Raw genomic sequence first — 19,700 nt, 5'->3', positions numbered from 1 at the left:
GGTGCCCGCAGGGAGCCGGGCGCGGCGGAGCGGGCGTTGGAGGGCGTCCCCGGCCTCCTGGGGGGCCGCGGGGTGCCGAGGGCGGGGGGCTGCGCCACGCTGGCGCGGGGCCTGGCGCCCACCCAGGGTGGGCTACGCCGAGACCCTCCCCGGCCGCTTCTCCGAGTGCGCCCGGGAGCTGCGGGTGGTGCCCGCCGAGGCGCTCCGCAAGCGCCCCCCCGTGCCGGGGGGGAGGCAGCGGGGGCTTGTGCCCACCCTGCAGCTCTCAGAGGGTCTGGGGGGGCACCTCGGCGCGGGGGGGTCCTGGTGCCGCCAGGCCTCTGTGTCCCGCGTGGCCCCATCCCAGCTGTGCCCCACATGTGCTCGTCTCCACAGTGTCCTTGGGCCTCGTCCCCACGATGTCTCACCTGGCCCCCCCACGCCCCTGTGCCCCACATGGCCCTGCCCCACGGTGCCCTCCTGCCCCACATGGCCCTGGCCCCCATGGTGCCCTCCTGCCCCACATGGCCCTGGCCCCCTGATCCCTCTGTGCCCCGCGTGGCCCCGTCCCCATGCCCTACATGACCCTGTTCCACGGTGCCCTCCTGCCCCACGTGTCCCTGGCCCCACAGCGTCCAGTGCCTCGTCCCCTCGTGCCCCACACGCCCCGTCCCCCCACGGACCCTGTGACGCTTCAGAGCCAAGGGGCAGTTTTCTCTGTGAGGCCCCCCCCCCACCCGTCCCAGTTAAACCCAGTCCCGAGTCTGAGAAAACCAGTTTAAATACAACAGGAGTAGAAAAAGCAGCGGGGGGGAGGTGGGGGGGGCGGCGGGGGGCGGCGGGGCTCAGCCCTGCCTGGGGACCGGGGCCCGGGGCCCTCGAAGCAGGGGTTGCTGAGGACCAGCCCCGCACCCTGCTCCGCGCTGGCCCCCGGGTGCCCCTCCGTGTCCCCCGCCGCGTCCCCCGCCGCGTCGCCCGCCGCGTCCCCCGCCAGCGCCCGTGGGCCGGGTCCTGCGGGGACGACAGGGGACGGGTGCCAGGCTGTCACCATCCTCCCCGGGGGGCCATGGGGCCAGGGCGCCGTCCCGGGGTGGGGCGCAGGGGGGGGGTCTTACCCACGTAGCTGAGGAGGACGGGGAGGAAGACGAGGCCGTGGGCCAGCCCCACCAGGGTGATGATGAGGTTGAGGCGGAAGAAGAAGATCTGGATGAGCTGAGCCTTGGCGAAGGCCAGCACCACGATGCCGGGCAGGTTGGTCATGGCCACCCCCGGCCACCACCTGTGCCGGGACAGGGAGCGTGAGCGCCGGGTCGCCCCAGCCCCCGGGGTCCGTCCCCGTGCCCCCCGTGCCCACCTTGCTGCCCATGCTGACGGTGGCGTCGGCGGCGCGCTCCACGCGGCCGGGCGCGGTGCTGTGGGCGAAGGCGCAGGTGAGGTGGGACACGAACTCCACCGAGATGCCCACGGCCTGCGGGGACGCGCTGTCACCCAGGGGCGCCCGCGGGCGCTCCCCCAGGGCTGGCATGGCGGGGTCGTCACGGCTGCGGGGTGCCCGTCCCGCGCCTCGGCACCCCGCCTGCCCCCCTGCTTGTCCCCAAAGCACCCCGTGTGCCCCTCTGCCGTCCCCCCTGTGCCACCCTGACGCCCCAGGCTGCTCCGTCCCCACGTCACCCTGCACGTCCCCTGTGCTTCTGCCACCCTCTGTACCCCCAAGCTGCCCCACATGCCCCACGTACCCCTCTCCCAGGTCCCTGTGCCACCCCATCTGCCCCATGTCCCCATGCTGCCCCAAGTCCCCACGTGCCCCACGGCCACATGCACCCCATGTCCCCCATGTCCCCGTGCCACCTCACGTCCGCCTGTCCTGGGTCCCTGTGCCCCAGGTCCCCATGCCCACATCCCCATGCACCCCATGTCCCCCTGCCACCCCGCGTCCCCCAGGCCTCGGTGCCACCCCACATCTCGCACGTCCCCATGCCCCAGGTCCCCATACCGCCCTGTGTGCCCCAGGACTCCGTGTCCCCATCCCACAGATCCTCGTGCCCCAGGTCCCCATGGTCCCCATGCTGCCCCATGTCCACCCGCTCCGGGTCCCTGTGCCCCAGGTCCCCATGCCACCCCACATGCCCCCTGCCCCAGATCCTTGTGCCCCAGATCCCCCTGCCCGCCATCCCCGTGCCCCCCATCCCCGTGCCCCACGTCCCCATACCACCCCGTGTGCCCCAGGACCCTGTGCCCAGGTCCCCCAGATCCTTGTGCCCCAGGTCCCCTAGGTCCCCATGCCACCCCATGTCCATCCGCCCCGGGTCCCTGTGCCCCAGGTCCCCATGCCCCAGGTCCCCATGCCACCCCACATGCCCCCTGCCCCGGATCCTTGTGCCCCACGTCCCCGTGCCCCATGTCCCCATACCACCCCATGTGCCCCAGGTCCCCAGATCCTCGTGCCCCCGGTCCCCGTGCCACCCCATGTCCCCCAGGTCCCCATGCCGCCCCACGTGCCCCGCACCGCGACGAGGTTGATGAGGGCCACGGCGTTGTAGGGGATGTTCCAGAGGGCCATGGCGCCCACGGTGTCCACCAGGATCATGGCGATGGTGAGGAGGGTGGCGGCGCTGGAGCGCAGGTCCATGCCCAGCAGCAGGAAGGAGACGCCGAAGGTGGGCACGAGGCACAGCGCCAGCGTGACGACGCCCTCGGCCACCACCGTCAGGTACTGCTCGTAGTACACGTAGGTCACCCTGCCGGGGAGCGTCACCGCCGTGCTGGCACCCGGACCTGGCACCCGCTGCTGACCCCCAACGAGGGCCGTGGGACCCGCGGCACCCCGGCACGGCCACCCGGACCCGGCACCCGCTGCTGACCCCCAACGAGAGCCGTGGGACCTGCAGCACCCTGGCACGGCCACCCTGACCCGGCACCCGCTGCTGACCCCCAACGAGGGCCGTGGGACCCGCGGCACCCCGGCACAGCCACCCTGACCCACCACCCGCTGCTGACCCCCAACGAGGGCCGTGGGACCCGCAGCACCCCGGCACGGCCACCCGGACCCGGCACCCGCTGCTGACCCCCAACGAGGGCCGTGGGACCCGCGGCACCCCGGCTCGGCCACCCTGACCCGGCACCCGCTGCTGACCCCCAACGAGGGCCGTGGGACCCGCGGCACCCCGGCACGGCCACCCTGACCCACCACCCGCTGCTGACCCCCAACGAGGGCCGTGGGACCTGCGGCACCCCGGCACAGCCACCCTGACCCACCACCCGCTGCTGACCCCCAAGGAGGGCCGTGGGACCCGCAGCACCCCGGCACGGCCACCCGGACCCGGCACCCGCTGCTGACCCCCAACGAGGGCCGTGGGACCCGTGGCACCCCGGCACGGCCACCCGGACCCGGCACCCGCTGCTGACCCCCAACGAGGGCCGTGGGACCCGTGGCACCCCGGCACGGCCACCCGGACCCGGCACCCGCTGCTGACCCCCAACGAGGGCCGTGGGACCCGCGGCACCCCGGCACGGCCACCCGGACCCGGCACCCGCTGCTGACCCCCAACGAGAGCCGTGGGACCTGCAGCACCCTGGCACGGCCACCCTGACCCGGCACCCGCTGCTGACCCCCAACGAGGGCCGTGGGACCCGCGGCACCCCGGCACAGCCACCCTGACCCACCACCCGCTGCTGACCCCCAACGAGGGCCGTGGGACCCACGGCACCCCGGCACGGCCACCCTGACCCACCACCCGCTGCTGACCCCCAACGAGGGCCGTGGGACCCGCAGCACCCCGGCACGGCCACCCGGACCCGGCACCCGCTGCTGACCCCCAACGAGGGCCGTGGGACCCGCAGCACCCCGGCACGGCCACCCTGACCCACCACCCGCTGCTGACCCCCAACGAGGGCCGTGGGACCCGCAGCACCCCGGCACGGCCACCCGGACCCGGCACCCGCTGCTGACCCCCAACGAGGGCCGTGGGACCCGCAGCACCCCGGCACGGCCACCCTGACCCACCACCCGCTGCTGACCCCCAACGAGGGCCGTGGGACCCGCGGCACCCCGGCACGGCCACCCGGACCCGGCACCCGCTGCTGACCCCCAACGAGGGCCGTGGGACCCGCGGCACCCCGGCACGGCCACCTGGACCCGGCACCCGCTGCTGACCCCCAACGAGGGCCGTGGGACCCGCGGCACCCCGGCACGGCCACCTGGACCCGGCACCCGCTGCTGACCCCCAACGAGGGCCGTGGGACCCGCAGCACCCCGGCACGGACACCCGGACCTGGCACCCACTGCTGACCCCCAACGAGGGCCGTGGGACCCGCGGCACCCCGGCACGGACACCCGGACCCGGCACCCGCTGCTGACCCCCAACGAGGGCCGTGGGACCCGTGGCACCCCGGCTCGGCCACCCTGACCAGGCACCCGCTGCTGACCCCCAACGAGGGCCGTGGGACCCGCAGCACCCCGGCACGGCCACCCTGACCCACCACCCGCTGCTGACCCCCAACGAGGGCCGTGGGACCCGCGGCACCCCGGCACGGCCACCCGGACCCACCACCCGCTGCTGACCCCCAACGAGGGCCGTGGGACCCGCGGCACCCCGGCACGGCCACCCTGACCCGGCACCCGCTGCTGACCCCCAACGAGGGCCGTGGGACCCGCAGCACCCCGGCACGGCCACCCTGACCCGGCACCCGCTGCTGACCCCCAATGAGGGCTGTGGGACCCGCGGCACCCCGGGGGGGCACCCCTCCCCAGTCACCCCACCCTCCCGCGGCCGAGCGCCCCGACCCGCGCGGGGGCTCACGTGTAGGGGAAGACGCGGAAGTCCGGGTGGGTGCCGGGCACGCGGCGCAGGGTGCCGGTGATCTCCTCGGCCAGGGCGCGGGCCGCCCCCAGCGCCGCCGTGTACTCCTGCGAGGTGCGCAGCGGGCGCTGGTACGCCATGAAGCGGGAGGCTGTCGGGTATGGGGGGGGGGGGGCGGGGGGGGTGTGGGGTGGTCAGCAGGGCACCCTAGGGTGCCACCGCCCCCCACCCACCTGCCCTGCGCTCACCCAGGATGGTGCCGTTGGCGTCCATGCTGACCGCCGTGTCGTAGGCGCCCAGACCGCTGCGGGGAGGGGGCAAGGGGTGAGGAGGGGCGCTGGGGGGGCCGTGGGGAGGGGGCACCAAGAGCGTGGGTGCTGGGGGGGAACGCCCCGGGTGGCACCTACCCCTTGGCGCACTGCAGGGTGGGGCTGTCGTGGAGGAACCAGGGCAGGAACCGCTCGAACTCCTGCACGGTTGGGCGCCGCGTTGCGTTCAGGCACTGCCCCCCCAAGCAGCTGGGGTCACCTGCAGGCAACGGCGCGCTCAGCACCCCGGGGACACCCACCTGGCACCCCGGGGACACCCAGCAGACCCCCAAGGGACACCGCAACGAGCACCCAGTGGACCCTGCGGCACCCCAGTGGGCACCCAGTGCACAGCCAAGGGGGTTCAGGGGGCACCGTGGTGGGCACCCAACGGGAATGCAACCGGCACCCAAGGGCACTCGGTGGGATCCCGGTGGTCTCCCAGTAGGACCCATGGTGGGCATCCAGCGGCCATCTAATGGGATCCCGGTGGGCACCCAATGGTGGGCACCCAAATGGCCACCCTGGTGTAGCCCTTGTGCACCCGACCAGCCACCACGGTGGGCGCCCAACGGCCGCCATGGTGCGACCCCATGTGCCCCCGGTAGCCACAACGATGGGCGCCCAACATACACCCAACGGCCATCCCGGTTACCCCGTGGGCAACCAAACGGCCACCATGATGGGCATCCAACGCACGCCCAACGGCCACCGTGGCGTAGACCCCACGTGCCGCCACGACGCCCCCGCCGGCGCCCACTCACTGCTGGTGGACGGACAGAACTCCCCGCTGAGGTTGCCCGAGCGGTGGATGCGGCAGCAGCGCCCGGTGGGGTTGAGCCAGTCGAGGAAATCGTCCACCCAGGAGGTGGCGGGGATGGCGAGGTAGGACCTGGCCGGAGGCAGGGCTGGCAGGAGGCCGTCGGGACCCCGCCCCGGCGCCCCCCCGGCGCCCCCCGGCGCCCCCCACGCCCCACTCACACGTTGGGGAAGCGCGTGGCGTACTGGATGGTGTGGGTGAGGGAGCTGGCGTCGCAGCCGGCGCTCGAGCAGATGCCGTTGGTGCCGGCCGGCGAGGAGAAGTTGTAGCCGCCCGTGGTGACGAAGTAGGTGGGCACACCCACCGCCAGGTACCGGTTCAGCGCCGCGAAGTACTGCAGCAGGTATGAGTCCTGGGGGAGGGGGGGCACCCGCCCCTCGTCAGCCACCCATGGCACCCGTAGGGTCTGGGGGGTCCCCACAAGGCGGGGGTCTCGCCGGCCCCGTATGGGGCCGTGCCAAAGCGTCACCCCTGGGTGCCCCCATACGGGGCTGACGGCTCCACGGTGGCTGTGCGGGGCCCATACGGGGCCGTGCCAGCCCCATGCTGGCCCCACACAGGGCTATGCTGGCCCCACAGGGGCCATAACATCCCTTGCCTCTCCATATGGGGCCGTGCCACCCCCACGTGGTCCCATATAGGGCCACGTCAGCCCCATACAGGGCCGTGCTGTGCCCATATGGGGCCACGCTGTCCCCACACCCCCCTGTAGGGGCCATACCACCCCTCTGCATCCCTATGTGTTCCCACACAGGGCCATGTTGGGGCCATACGGGACCATGACGTGCACATATGGCCCCATATAGAGCTACACTGTGCCCATACGGGGCCACACCATCCCTGTGCTGGACCTATACAGGGCTGCGCTGGCCCCACAGGGGCCATACCAACCCTTCCATCCCCACACAGGGCCATACCAGCCTATAAGGTGCCAAGCTGTCCCCATACAGGGCTATACTGTCCCCATGCAGGGCTATACTGTCCCCATACAGGGCTATACTGTCCCCATGCAGGGCTATACGGTCCCCATGCAGGGCTATACTGTCCCCGTGCAGGGCTATACGGTCCCCATACAGGGCTATACTGTCCCCGTGCAGGGCTATACTGTCCCCATGCAGGGCTATACTGTCCCCATGCAGGGCTATACGGTCCCCATGCAGGGCTATACGGTCCCCATGCAGGGCTATACTGTCCCCGTGCAGGGCTATACGGTCCCCATACAGGGCTATACTGTCCCCGTACAGGGCTATACTGTCCCCATACAGGGCTATACGGTCCCCGTACAGGGCTATACTGTCCCCGTGCAGGGCTATACTGTCCCCGTGCAGGGCTATACTGTCCCCATGCAGGGCTATACTGTCCCCATGCAGGGCTATACTGTCCCCAAGCAGCGCTATACTGTCCCCGTGCAGGGCTATACTGTCCCCATGCAGGGATATACTGTCCCCATGCAGGGCTATACTGTCCCCGTACAGGGCTATACTGTCCCCATGCAGGGCTATACTGTCCCCGTGCAGGGCTATACTGTCCCCATACAGGGCTATACTGTCCCCATGCAGGGCTATACTGTCCCCAAGCAGCGCTATACTGTCCCCGTGCAGGGCTATACTGTCCCCATGCAGGGCTATACTGTCTCCGTGCAGGGCTATACTGTCCCCGTGCAGGGCTATACTGTCCCCATGCAGGGCTATACTGTCCCCGTGCAGGGCTATACTGTCTCCATACAGGGCTATACTGTCCCCGTACAGGGCTATACTGTCCCCGTGCAGGGCTATACTGTCCCCATGCAGGGCTATACTGTCCCCGTACAGGGCTATACTGTCCCCGTGCAGGGCTATACTGTCCCCATGCAGGGCTATACTGTCCCGGTACAGGGCTATACTGTCCCCGTGCAGGGCTATACTGTCCCCATGCAGGGCTATACTGTCCCCGTACAGGGCTATACTGTCCCCATGCAGGGCTATACTGTCTCCATACAGGGCTATACTGTCCCGGTACAGGGCTATACTGTCCCCGTACAGGGCTATACTGTCCCCATGCAGGGCTATACTGTCTCCATGCAGGGCTATACTGTCCCCGTGCAGGGCTATACTGTCCCCATACAGGGCTATACTGTCTCCATACAGGGCTATACTGTCCCCGTGCAGGGCTATACTGTCCCCGTACAGGGCTATACTGTCCCCATGCAGGGCTATACTGTCCCCGTACAGGGCTATACTGTCTCCATACAGGGCTATACTGTCCCCATGCAGGGCTATACTGTCCCCATGAAGGGCTATACTGTCCCCATACAGGGCTATACTGTCCCCATGCAGGGCTATACTGTCTCCATGCAGGGCTATACTGTCTCCATACAGGGCTATACTGTCCCCGTACAGGGCTATACTGTCCCCATGCAGGGCTATACTGTCCCCGTACAGGGCTATACTGTCCCCGTACAGGGCTATACTGTCTCCATACAGGGCTATACTGTCCCCATGCAGGGCTATACTGTCCCGGTACAGGGCTATACTGTCCCCGTACAGGGCTATACTGTCCCCGTGCAGGGCTATACTGTCCCCATGCAGGGCTATACTGTCCCCGTACAGGGCTATACTGTCCCCGTGCAGGGCTATACTGTCTCCATACAGGGCTATACTGTCCCCATGCAGGGCTATACTGTCCCCGTGCAGGGCTATACTGTCTCCGTGCAGGGCTATACTGTCCCCGTGCAGGGCTATACTGTCCCCATACAGGGCTATACTGTCCCCGTACAGGGCTATACTGTCCCCAAGCAGGGCTATACTGTCCCCGTGCAGGGCTATACTGTCCCCGTACAGGGCTATACTGTCCCCATGCAGGGCTATACTGTCTCCATACAGGGCTATACTGTCCCCATGCAGGGCTATACTGTCCCCGTACAGGGCTATACTGTCCCCGTACAGGGCTATACTGTCCCCATGCAGGGCTATACTGTCCCCGTGCAGGGCTATACTGTCCCCATGCAGGGCTATACTGTCTCCATGCAGGGCTATACTGTCCCCATACAGGGCTATACTGTCCCCATGCAGGGCTATACTGTCCCCGTGCAGGGCTATACTGTCTCCATACAGGGCTATACTGTCCCCGTGCAGGGCTATACTGTCCCCATGCAGGGCTATACTGTCTCCATACAGGGCTATACTGTCCCCGTGCAGGGCTATACTGTCCCCATGCAGGGCTATACTGTCTCCATACAGGGCTATACTGTCCCCGTACAGGGCTATACTGTCCCCATGCAGGGCTATACTGTCCCCGTGCAGGGCTATGCTGTCCCCATGCAGGGCTATACTGTCCCCGTGCAGGGCTATACTGTCCCCATGCAGGGCTATACTGTCTCCATACAGGGCTATACTGTCCCCATGCAGGGCTATACTGTCCCCATGCAGGGCTATACTGTCCCCGTACAGGGCTATACTGTCCCCATGAAGGGCTATACTGTCCCCATGCAGGGCTATACTGTCCCCGTGCAGGGCTATACTGTCCCCATGCAGGGCTATACTGTCCCCGTGCAGGGCTATACTGTCCCCATGCAGGGCTATACTGTCCCCGTACAGGGCTATACTGTCCCCATGCAGGGCTATACTGTCCCCGTGCAGGGCTATACTGTCTCCGTGCAGGGCTATACTGTCCCCATGCAGGGCTATACTGTCTCCATACAGGGCTATACTGTCCCCATGCAGGGCTATACTGTCCCCGTGCAGGGCTATACTGTCCCCATGCAGGGCTATACTGTCTCCATACAGGGCTATACTGTCCCCGTGCAGGGCTATACTGTCCCCATGCAGGGCTATACTGTCTCCATACAGGGCTATACTGTCCCCGTGCAGGGCTATACTGTCCCCGTACAGGGCTATACTGTCCCCATGCAGGGCTATACTGTCCCCATGCAGGGCTATACTGTCTCCATACAGGGCTATACTGTCCCCGTGCAGGGCTATACTGTCCCCATGCAGGGCTATACTGTCTCCATACAGGGCTATACTGTCCCCATGCAGGGCTATACTGTCCCCGTGCAGGGCTATACTGTCCCCATGCAGGGCTATACTGTCCCCGTGCAGGGCTGTACTGTCCCCGTGCAGGGCTATACTGTCCCCATGCAGGGCTATACTGTCTCCATACAGGGCTATACTGTCCCCATGCAGGGCTATACTGTCCCCATGCAGGGCTATACTGTCTCCATACAGGGCTATACTGTCCCCATGCAGGGCTATACTGTCCCCGTGCAGGGCTATACTGTCCCCATACAGGGCTATACTGTCCCCATGCAGGGCTATACTGTCCCCATGCAGGGCTATACTGTCCCCGTGCAGGGCTATACGGTCCCCATACAGGGCTATACTGTCCCCATACAGGGCTATAGTGTCCCCGTGCAGGGCTATACTGTCCCCATGCAGGGCTATACTGTCCCCATACAGGGCTATACTGTCCCCATGCAGGGCTATACTGTCCCCATGAAGGGCTATACTGTCCCCGTGCAGGGCTATACTGTCCCCATACAGGGCTATACTGTCCCCATGCAGGGCTATACTGTCCCCATGAAGGGCTATACTGTCCCCGTGCAGGGCTATACTGTCCCCATGCAGGGCTATACTGTCCCCATACAGGGCTATACTGTCCCCGTGCAGGGCTATACTGTCCCCATACAGGGCTATACTGTCCCCATGCAGGGCTATACTGTCCCCATGAAGGGCTATACTGTCCCCATGCAGGGCTATACTGTCCCCGTGCAGGGCTATGCTGTCCCCATACAGGGCTATACTGTCCCCGTGCAGGGCTATACTGTCCCCATGCAGGGCTATACTGTCCCCGTGCAGGGCTATACTGTCCCCATGCAGGGCTATACTGTCCCCATACAGGGCTATACTGTCCCCGTGCAGGGCTATACTGTCTCCATACAGGGCTATACTGTCCCCGTACAGGGCTATACTGTCCCCATGCAGGGCTATACTGTCCCCGTGCAGGGCTATACTGTCCCCATGCAGGGCTATACTGTCCCCATGAAGGGCTATACTGTCCCCGTGCAGGGCTATACTGTCCCCATACAGGGCTATACTGTCCCCATGCAGGGCTATACTGTCCCCATGCAGGGCTATACTGTCCCCATGAAGGGCTATACTGTCCCCATGCAGGGCTATACTGTCCCCGTGCAGGGCTATACTGTCCCCATGCAGGGCTATACTGTCCCCATGCAGGGCTATACTGTCCCCGTACAGGGCTATACTGTCCCCATGCAGGGCTATACTGTCCCCATGCAGGGCTATACTGTCCCCGTGCAGGGCTATACTGTCCCCGTACAGGGCTATACTGTCCCCATGAAGGGCTATACTGTCCCCATGCAGGGCTATACTGTCCCCGTGCAGGGCTATACTGTCCCCATGCAGGGCTATACTGTCCCCATACAGGGCTATACTGTCCCCGTGCAGGGCTATACTGTCCCCATACAGGGCTATACTGTCCCCGTGCAGGGCTATACTGTCCCCGTGCAGGGCTATACTGTCCCCATGCAGGGCTATACCGTCCCCATACAGGGCTATACTGTCCCCATACAGGGCTATACTGTCCCCGTACAGGGCTGTACTGTCCCCGTGCAGGGCTATACTGTCCCCATGCAGGGCTATACTGTCCCCATACAGGGCTATACTGTCCCCATGCAGGGCTATACTGTCCCCGTGCAGGGCTATACTGTCCCCATGCAGGGCTATACTGTCCCCGTGCAGGGCTATACTGTCCCCGTGCAGGGCTATACGGTCCCCATACAGGGCTATACTGTCCCCATGCAGGGCTATACTGTCCCCGTGCAGGGCTATACTGTCCCCATGCAGGGCTATACTGTCCCCGTGCAGGGCTATACTGTCCCCGTGCAGGGCTATACGGTCCCCATACAGGGCTATACTGTCCCCATGCAGGGCTATACTGTCCCCGTGCAGGGCTATACTGTCCCCATGCAGGGCTATACTGTCCCCGTGCAGGGCTATACTGTCCCCGTGCAGGGCTATACGGTCCCCGTGCAGGGCTATACTGTCCCCATGCAGGGCTATACTGTCCCCGTGCAGGGCTATACTGTCCCCATGAAGGGCTATACTGTCCCCATGCAGGGCTATACTGTCCCCATGCAGGGCTATACTGTCCCCGTGCAGGGCTATACTGTCCCCGTGCAGGGCTATACGGTCCCCGTGCAGGGCTATACTGTCCCCATGAAGGGCTATACTGTCCCCATGCAGGGCTATACTGTCCCCATGCAGGGCTATACTGTCCCCATACAGGGCTATAGTGTCCCCGTGCAGGGCTGTACTGTCCCCGTGCAGGGCTATACGGTCCCCATACAGGGCTATACTGTCCCCATACAGGGCTATAGTGTCCCCGTGCAGGGCTATACTGTCCCCATGCAGGGCTATAGTGTCCCCGTGCAGGGCTATACTGTCCCCATGCAGGGCTATACTGTCCCCATACAGGGCTATACTGTCCCCATGCAGGGCTATACTGTCCCCATGCAGGGCTATACTGTCCCCGTACAGGGCTATACTGTCCCCATGCAGGGCTATACTGTCCCCGTACAGGGCTATACTGTCCCCATGCAGGGCTATACTGTCCCCGTGCAGGGCTATACTGTCCCCATACAGGGCTATACTGTCCCCATACAGGGCTATAGTGTCCCCGTGCAGGGCTGTACTGTCCCCGTGCAGGGCTATACGGTCCCCATACAGGGCTATACTGTCCCCATACAGGGCTATAGTGTCCCCGTGCAGGGCTATACTGTCCCCATGCAGGGCTATAGTGTCCCCGTGCAGGGCCAAACCTTCCCCAGGCGTCCCTATAGGAGCCATACCACCCCCGCACATCCCATACGTGGCTCTGTGGGGTGCCCCGGCCCACCTGCGCCCCGGAGTGGGGCAGCCCCAGTGCCAGCCCCCCACCTTGGGCATGGCGAGCTCCTGGTCCAGCCCCACGGGCACCTGCAGCGTGAGGTAGAGCCCGGCACACGCCAGGAAGAGGAAGAGCAGCACCTGCCAGGGACACCCCCCCCACTGTGAGGGGACCCCCTGGGACCCCCTCAGCCCCCTATATCCCCTCGCAACACCTCCGCATCCCCCCAAACCTCCTGGAGCCCTCCAGAGGCTCCCCAGCTCCCCAGGCCCCCCGTCCTGGCTCCCCAAGCCTCCCATGGCCTGCCCCACACTTTCCAGCACCCCCCAGACCCCACTAAACCCCCCCACCCCCAACCTTCAGGAACCTTCACACCCCAAAGACCCCCAGCCCCTCAAGGATCCTCCGCATTCCCATGGCCCCCCAGACCCCCAACCCCACCCGTGACACCCCCAAGGACCCCCCCCAGCTCTTTAAGGATCCCCAGCACTCCCGTGTCCCCCCAAGACCCCACCCCCACCCCCCACCCCATGGATCCCCAGGAATCTTGACACCCTCAAGGGCCCCCCAGGCCCTCAGGGATCCCCCCACCCTGCCACGACCCTCCACCCCTCAGGGATCCCCCCGCCCCTCAGGGGTCCCCCCGCCCTCACCACGGCCCCCCACCCCTCAGGGGTCCCCCCGCCCTCACCACGGCCCCCCACCCCTCAGGGATCCCCCCGCCCCTCAGGGGTCCCCCCACCATCACCACGGCCCCCCGCCCCTCAGGGGTCCCCCCGCCCCTCAGGGGTCCCCCCGCCCTCACCACGGCCCCCCACCCCTCAGGGATCCCCCCGCCCCTCAGGGGTCCCCCCGCCATCACCACGGTCCCCCACCCCTCAGGGGTCCCCCCGCCCCTCAGGGGTCCCCCCGCCATCACCACGGCCCCCCACCCCTCAGGGATCCCCCCGCCCCTCAGGGGTCCCCCCACCATCACCACGGCCCCCCACCCCTCAGGGGTCCCCCCGCCCCTCAGGGGTCCCCCCGCCCTCACCACGGCCCCCCACCCCTCAGGGGTCCCCCCGCCCCTCAGGGGTCCCCCCGCCCTCACCACGGCGGGGCGCGCCAGGCGGTGCAGCAGCAGCGGGGTGTAGCAGCGGTGCAGCAGCGGGCGCAGCAGCCGCACCCCCGGCCCCGCCGGACCCCCCTTGCCCATCCCGCAGCAGCAGCAGAGGTCGAAGCGGGCGGCCTGCGGGCAGCACCCGGCTGGCGGGGGCCCGACACTGCCCCCCACCCGCCCACGGGCACCCCGCGCCCACCCCAAACACCCCTGGGCGCGCAGGCCCACCTTGAAGGGCACCCTAAAGACCTCGGCGCTCTGCGGGGACCCCACAGCACCCCACACCCACCCTGGGCACCCCATGGACACCCCAGGGACCTCGGGCACCCCACGGGCACCCCACGGGCACCCCACACCCACCCTGGGCTCCCTCCTGCCCGTGGGCACCCCATGGACACCCCAGGGACCTCGGGCACCCCACGGGCACCCCACACCCTCCCATGGCACCCTCAAAGCCATGGGCACCCCATGGACACCCCAGGGACCTCGGGCACCCCACAGCACCCCTCGGGCACCCCACACGCCCCCTGGGCACCCTCCTGCCCGTGGGCACCCCATGGACACCCCAGGGACCTCGGGCACCCCACGGGGACCCCACACCCACCCTGGGCTCCCTCCTGCCCGTGGGCACCCCATGGACACCCCAGGGACCTTGGGCACCCCACGGGCACCCCACACCCTCCCATGGCACCCTCAAAGCCATGGGCACCCCATGGACACCCCAGGGACCTCGGGCACCCCACAGCACCCCACGGGCACCCCACACCCACCCTGGGCTCCCTCCTGCCTGTGGGCACCCCATGGACACCCCAGGGACCTCGGGCACCCCACGGGCACCCCACACCCTCCCATGGCACCCTCAAAGCCATGGGCATCCCATGGACACCCCAGGGACCTCGGGCACCCCACAGCACCCCACGGGCACCCCACACGCCCCCTGGGCACCCTCCTGCCCGTGGGCATCCCACGGACACCCCAGGGACCTTGGGCACCCCACAGCACCCCTCGGGCACCCCACACCCACCCTGGGCTCCCTCCTGCCCGTGGGCACCCCATGGACACCCCAGGGACCTCGGGCACCCCACGGGCACCCCACACCCTCCCATGGCACCCTCAAAGCCATGGGCATCCCATGGACACCCCAGGGACCTCGGGCACCCCACAGCACCCCACGGGCACCCCACACCCACCCTGGGCACCCCATGGACACCCCAGGGACCTCGGGCACCCCACGGGCACCCCACACCCACCCTGGGCTCCCTCCTGCCTGTGGGCACCCCATGGACACCCCAGGGACCTCGGGCACCCCACGGGCACCCCACACCCACCCTGGGCTCCCTCCTGCCCGTGGGCACCCCATGGACACCCCAGGGACCTCGGGCACCCCACGGGCACCCCACACCCACCCTGGGCACCCTCAAAGCCATGGGCACCCCATGGACACCCCAGGGACCTCGGGCACCCCACGGGCACCCCACACCCACCCTGGGCACCCTCAAAGCCATGGGCACCCCATGGACACCCCAGGGACCTTGGGCACCCCACGGGCACCCCACACCCAGCCTGGGTACCCTCCTGCCCGTGGGCACCCCATGGACACCCCAGGGACCTTGGGCACCCCACGGGCACCCCACGGGCACCCCACACCCACCCTGGGCTCCCTCCTGCCCGTGGGCACCCCATGGACACCCCAGGGACCTCGGGCACCCCACGGGGACCCCACACCCACCCTGGGCACCCTCCTGCCCGTGGGCACCCCATGGACACCCCAGGGACCTCGGGCACCCCACGGGCACCCCACACCCTCCCATGGCACCCTCACAGCCACCGGCACCCCACGCCCACCCTGGGACCACCTGGCCACCCCGTGCCCCCCCCCGCCCCGTGCCCCCCACCTCCTGCCGCCGGGCATCGAGGGCCACCAGGGCAACGAACCCCGACATCTGGAGGAGGAAGTCGAAGGCGATGGCCACGGCGGCCGTCAGGGCGAAGGTGCGGACGGCGGGCATGGAGGAGAGGGCGCCTGCGGGCCCCCGCCGTCAGCACCCGGCGCCGACCCCCCCGCGCCCACGGGGCGCCCCCCGCCCGTGGCCTGCGCCGTGGCCCCGTGCCCCCCTGTGCCCCCCATGCTCCCCATTCCCCTCATGTCCCTCATGTCCTTGTGCCTTCCCTGTGCCCCCAGTCCCCATGTCCCCCCCGTCCCTGCGTCCTCCCTTACTCCCCGTGCCCCCATGGCCCCTGCCCACCTGCACCTCCTTTGTCCCCATGTCCTCCCTGAACTCCCCCATGTCCCCATGTCCCTCCGTGCCCCCTGCCCCCCTGCCCCCTCCCATGTCCCCTGCCCCCCTGCCCCCTCCCATGTCCCCATGGCCCCTGCCCCCCTGCCCCCTCCCACGTCCCCATGGCCCCTGCCCCCCTGCCCCCTCCCATGTCCCCTGCCCCCCTGCCCGGCACGGTGTCCCCATGGCCCCTGCCCCCCTGCCCCCTCCCACGTCCCCATGGCCCCTGCCCCCCTGCCCCCTCCCACGTCCCCATGCCCCCCTGCCCGGCACGGTGTCCCCACGGCCCCTGCCCCCCCGTCCCCGTGCCCAGCTCACCCAGGAGGAAGCAGATGACCTCGGAGACGCTGCAGAGCAGCATGCTGGGTGCCACCTGCGCCAGCACCCGCCCGATGTGCTGCTCCCGCGTCTCGCCCGGCTCCCGCTGCGACTGCTGCTGGCCGGGACGGTGAGGGGGCTGCCCGCCACGGGACCCCCCCCACCCCAGGGAGCCCAGGGGTGCTGCTGCCACATGCGCAGCGGCGGCCTCTGTGCCCCAGGGGGACCCCCGCGCCCACGGGTGCCCCCACCCGAGGGTGCCCACCCACCCCATGAGGACTCCCGTGTCCCGGCACCCACCTGCCCCACGGGGACCCCCCGGGTGCCTCCCCGCGCCCACCGACCTGGTACTCCTGCACGAAGATGAAGATGTTGTCTGCACCCACGGCGAGGACGAGGAAGGGCACGACCTCAAGGATGATGAGGGACGAAGGCAACCCCAGCAGCGCCAGGAACCCCATGGAGGCGAAGACGGCGCCCAGCACCACGGCGATGCCGCCCAGCGCCAACGTCACCTTCAACTCCACCTGCGATGGGGCGGGGGGGGGGGGGGGGGGGGGGGGGCTCAGCGCCCGGCAGGGCACCCCGGGGTGCTGGCATCACCCCGACCCCCCTGCGGGTACCAGGACGCGGCGCCAGGCCGTGTACTCGCCCAGCGCCAGGGCGATGTAGGCGAACACCACGAGGTAGCTGATGGCAAAGACAGGGATGTCCTCCCCCGTGGTGCGGTTGATCTCATCCTCCAGCGAGCGCTGCCGGAAAGGAGCCGGGTGAGGGGGTGCCGGGCACCCTAGGGTGCTCCCCCCGCCCCCGGCGGCGGCTGCTTCACCTCGGCCATGAAGGCGACGGAGAGGTTGGGGCCGTGGGTGCGCTGGAAGTCGCCCACCACGTCGAGGAAGCGGCGCTCCCAGCTCAGCACCCACTCGCGGCGGGGGTCGTCGGGGGGGAAGTTGTTGAGGGAGTAGGTGACGATCAACGCCTCCGCCTCGGTGTACTCGGAGCCTGTGGGGACAGCGGGTGACACCCCCCGCGACACCCCCCGCGACACCCCCCGCGCCCGTCCCGGCGCTTACCAGGGTAGCCACCGAAGGCGATGTAGGGGAAGACGGGGCCGCCGTACTCGGCCATGCAGCTCAGCTCCAGCGCCGTGATGTCCTTGAAGGAGAGCGGGGAGCTGGTGGGGACACGGCGCCGGGTAAGAAGGGGCTGCGCCCACCCCGGCACCCGGCCCGACCCTGCGGTGGCCCCACAGAGGGCACCCCCAGGCAGCGTGCCGTGCCCGTCACCCTGTGGGCGTCACCCTGACCCACAGTCCAGCACCCCACGCCCGTCCCCGGGGAGCGGCACCCACTTGACGCAGTAGATGAGATGGTCGCGCCAGTCGGCGGTGCCCGTCTTCTTGCCGTCGCTCTGGGTGGCCGTCATGGCCAGGCGGGTGCCGTTGTTCTGGAAGTACTGGGTGACGCTGTTGACGCAGCAATCTCCCAGGCCGGGCTCCACGGGGTTGAGGGGGGCGTAGCAGACATCGCTCAGCGTCACCTCCCTGCCCGCCACCGGTGCCCACGCCGTGGTGGCCGCCAGTCGCTCCTGCAGCTCCAGCAGCGCCCGCAGCACCTCCTCTGACAGCACCCCGCTGAAGTTCTTGGCACCCAACACCACCGAGTCGTAGCTAGAGCCGGGCCGGCCCGGCGCCGTCACGATCACCTGGTTGGTGCGGAGGAAAGGACCGAAGTGTTGGTCGTAGAAGGCTTTTTCTTGCCGGGCGCGGCTGCCCGGCGCCGACCACAGCTCCACCGGGTCCGTGGTGAGACGTAGGGTCACCAAACCAGCGGACAAACCGCCGGCCAGCGCCGCCGCCGCCACCAGCACCACCACGGGGTGCCCGGCCACCAGCGTGCCCCACCGGCGGAAAGCCCTCGCCAGGACGCGGTGGCTGGCGTCGCCCAGGCGCGCCGAGCAGCTGGTGGCACGCGGCGGTGCCGGCTGCGGCGTGGCGGCCTTCTTGGACCGCCTGCGGCGGCACAGCAACGCGACGATGAAGATGAGGGCGAGGAGGGCGAAAAGCAGCCCGCAGAGGACCAAGGCGCCATCGGCGTCGCCGATGCGGAAGGGGGGCGGCGGGCCGGGGGGGGCGATCACTGGCGGGCAGGATTCGGCGCAGTCCTGGCAAGAGCACGACTGCTCCTGGGCACTGAGGGCCTGGTCGCAGCGCCAGGCGCGCCCGTCCAGCGGCACGATGGCGTCGCCGGTCTCCGTGCGGTTGGGCACCAGCTGGAAGTCGATCTGCAGCGGCGCCAAGCCGTTGTTTTTATCCCCTTGGAAATCCAACCAGCGCTGGGTGGTGCAGAGCCGGGCGCCGTAACGCCCGCACATGGTATCGATGGCGTAACCGCCGGTAGCCGGTAACCGGACGCCCCGGCAGGAGTTGAAAGAGGCGTCGGCAAAATCCTGCCGGTAAAAACATTGGTACTCCACGACGGCGAGCTGGGGCTTCCCCTGCACCGTGGTGCGGTTGACGACGCGGGTGACGTTGGCGAAGAGGCTCTGGTCGGGGCTGCAGATGTTGTTGCAGTAAAGGTTGGCGAAGTTCCTGGCGCAGGCCGGGCAGCGGGAGAGGACGGTGCCGGAGAGGGCCACGCTGAGCCGGAGGGCGTTCAGTTGCGCCAAGGAGCAACAAACCCGCGTCGCCCCGTCCTCCCGCACCAGCTCGGGGCAGACGGTGCGGAGCAGCTTCAGCAACACGCCCGTGGCCGCCCGCGCCGGCGTGTTGGAGAGGCACGGCACTTTGGAGGGCACCAGCGAGACGTTCACCTCCGGGTTGCGACCGCATTCGCCGTAGAAGGCGCAGTAACCGGCGCGGTGGATGGGGGTCAGCGTCGGCGCGGCCTGCGGCAGTTTTGGGGTTGGGGAGGGATCGGCGGGCACGACGCCCGGCCCCTCCAAAGGGCACCGTGCCAGCGTCCCCCGCCGCGGCTCTGCCACCCCCAGCCCCTCCGGGGCTCATCCCACGGGCGCCGCTATGCCTTTGCCACCGGCGATCGCCGCCTCCCAGCCCCCGGCACCCCTCTGGCTCAACCCCGCGGCACCTACCAGCGCCAGGAGGGCGCCCAGCACCGCGCCGGCCAGCACGACGGACCCCGGCATCCTGGGCGCGAGGGAGCCGCCGCCTTCGCCCGGCTCCTATAAGACCCCGCGGCCCCTGGGCGGGTTTGC

The 19,700-nt window shown here is 68.6% G+C and overlaps 1 protein-coding gene across 3 annotated transcripts; it reads right to left on the bottom strand.

Moving 5' to 3' along the window:
* Positions 1-742: 742 nt before the first annotated feature.
* NPC1L1 (NPC1 like intracellular cholesterol transporter 1) lies at positions 743-19,695 on the bottom strand. Of its 3 annotated transcripts, XM_075080304.1 has the most exons (19): positions 19,578-19,694; positions 17,839-19,373; positions 17,561-17,661; positions 17,317-17,489; positions 17,111-17,239; positions 16,832-17,014; positions 16,488-16,602; positions 15,786-15,913; positions 13,882-14,019; positions 12,842-12,931; positions 6,068-6,258; positions 5,851-5,978; positions 5,186-5,306; positions 5,027-5,082; positions 4,779-4,929; positions 2,486-2,717; positions 1,327-1,447; positions 1,095-1,250; positions 743-990 (listed from the first exon to the last, which is right to left on the bottom strand). In XM_075080304.1, the coding sequence occupies exons 1-19, from the start codon at positions 19,629-19,631 to the stop codon at positions 758-760; spliced, it is 4,035 nt and encodes a 1,344-aa protein (XP_074936405.1). In that variant the 5' UTR covers positions 19,632-19,694; the 3' UTR covers positions 743-757. The 3 variants fall into 3 exon arrangements, with proteins under 3 accessions (XP_074936405.1, XP_074936402.1, XP_074936404.1); XM_075080301.1 differs by having other exon boundaries at positions 1,095-1,447; XM_075080303.1 differs by lacking the exon at positions 743-990 and having other exon boundaries at positions 1,121-1,391; positions 19,578-19,695.
* Positions 19,696-19,700: the final 5 nt, after the last annotated feature.

Source organism: Phalacrocorax aristotelis, unplaced genomic scaffold (genome assembly GCF_949628215.1).
Source record: "Phalacrocorax aristotelis unplaced genomic scaffold, bGulAri2.1 scaffold_322, whole genome shotgun sequence".
NCBI lineage: Eukaryota > Metazoa > Chordata > Aves > Suliformes > Phalacrocoracidae > Phalacrocorax > Phalacrocorax aristotelis.
This window is presented reverse-complemented; position numbering and strand designations above follow the sequence as displayed.

Excerpts from the sequence above, each read along its gene's own strand:
- NPC1L1 (XM_075080301.1), bottom strand. The coding sequence starts at position 19,631 with ATGCCGGGGTCCGTCGTGCTGGCCGGCGCGGTGCTGGGCGCCCTCCTG. Across the intron at positions 5,083-5,185 it reads ACCCTGCAGTGCGCCAAGGG|CGGTCTGGGCGCCTACGACA; the intron begins GTAGGTGCCACC and ends CCCTCCCCGCAG. Across the intron at positions 2,718-4,778 it reads TTCCGCGTCTTCCCCTACAC|GGTGACCTACGTGTACTACG; the intron begins GTGAGCCCCCGC and ends GCTCCCCGGCAG.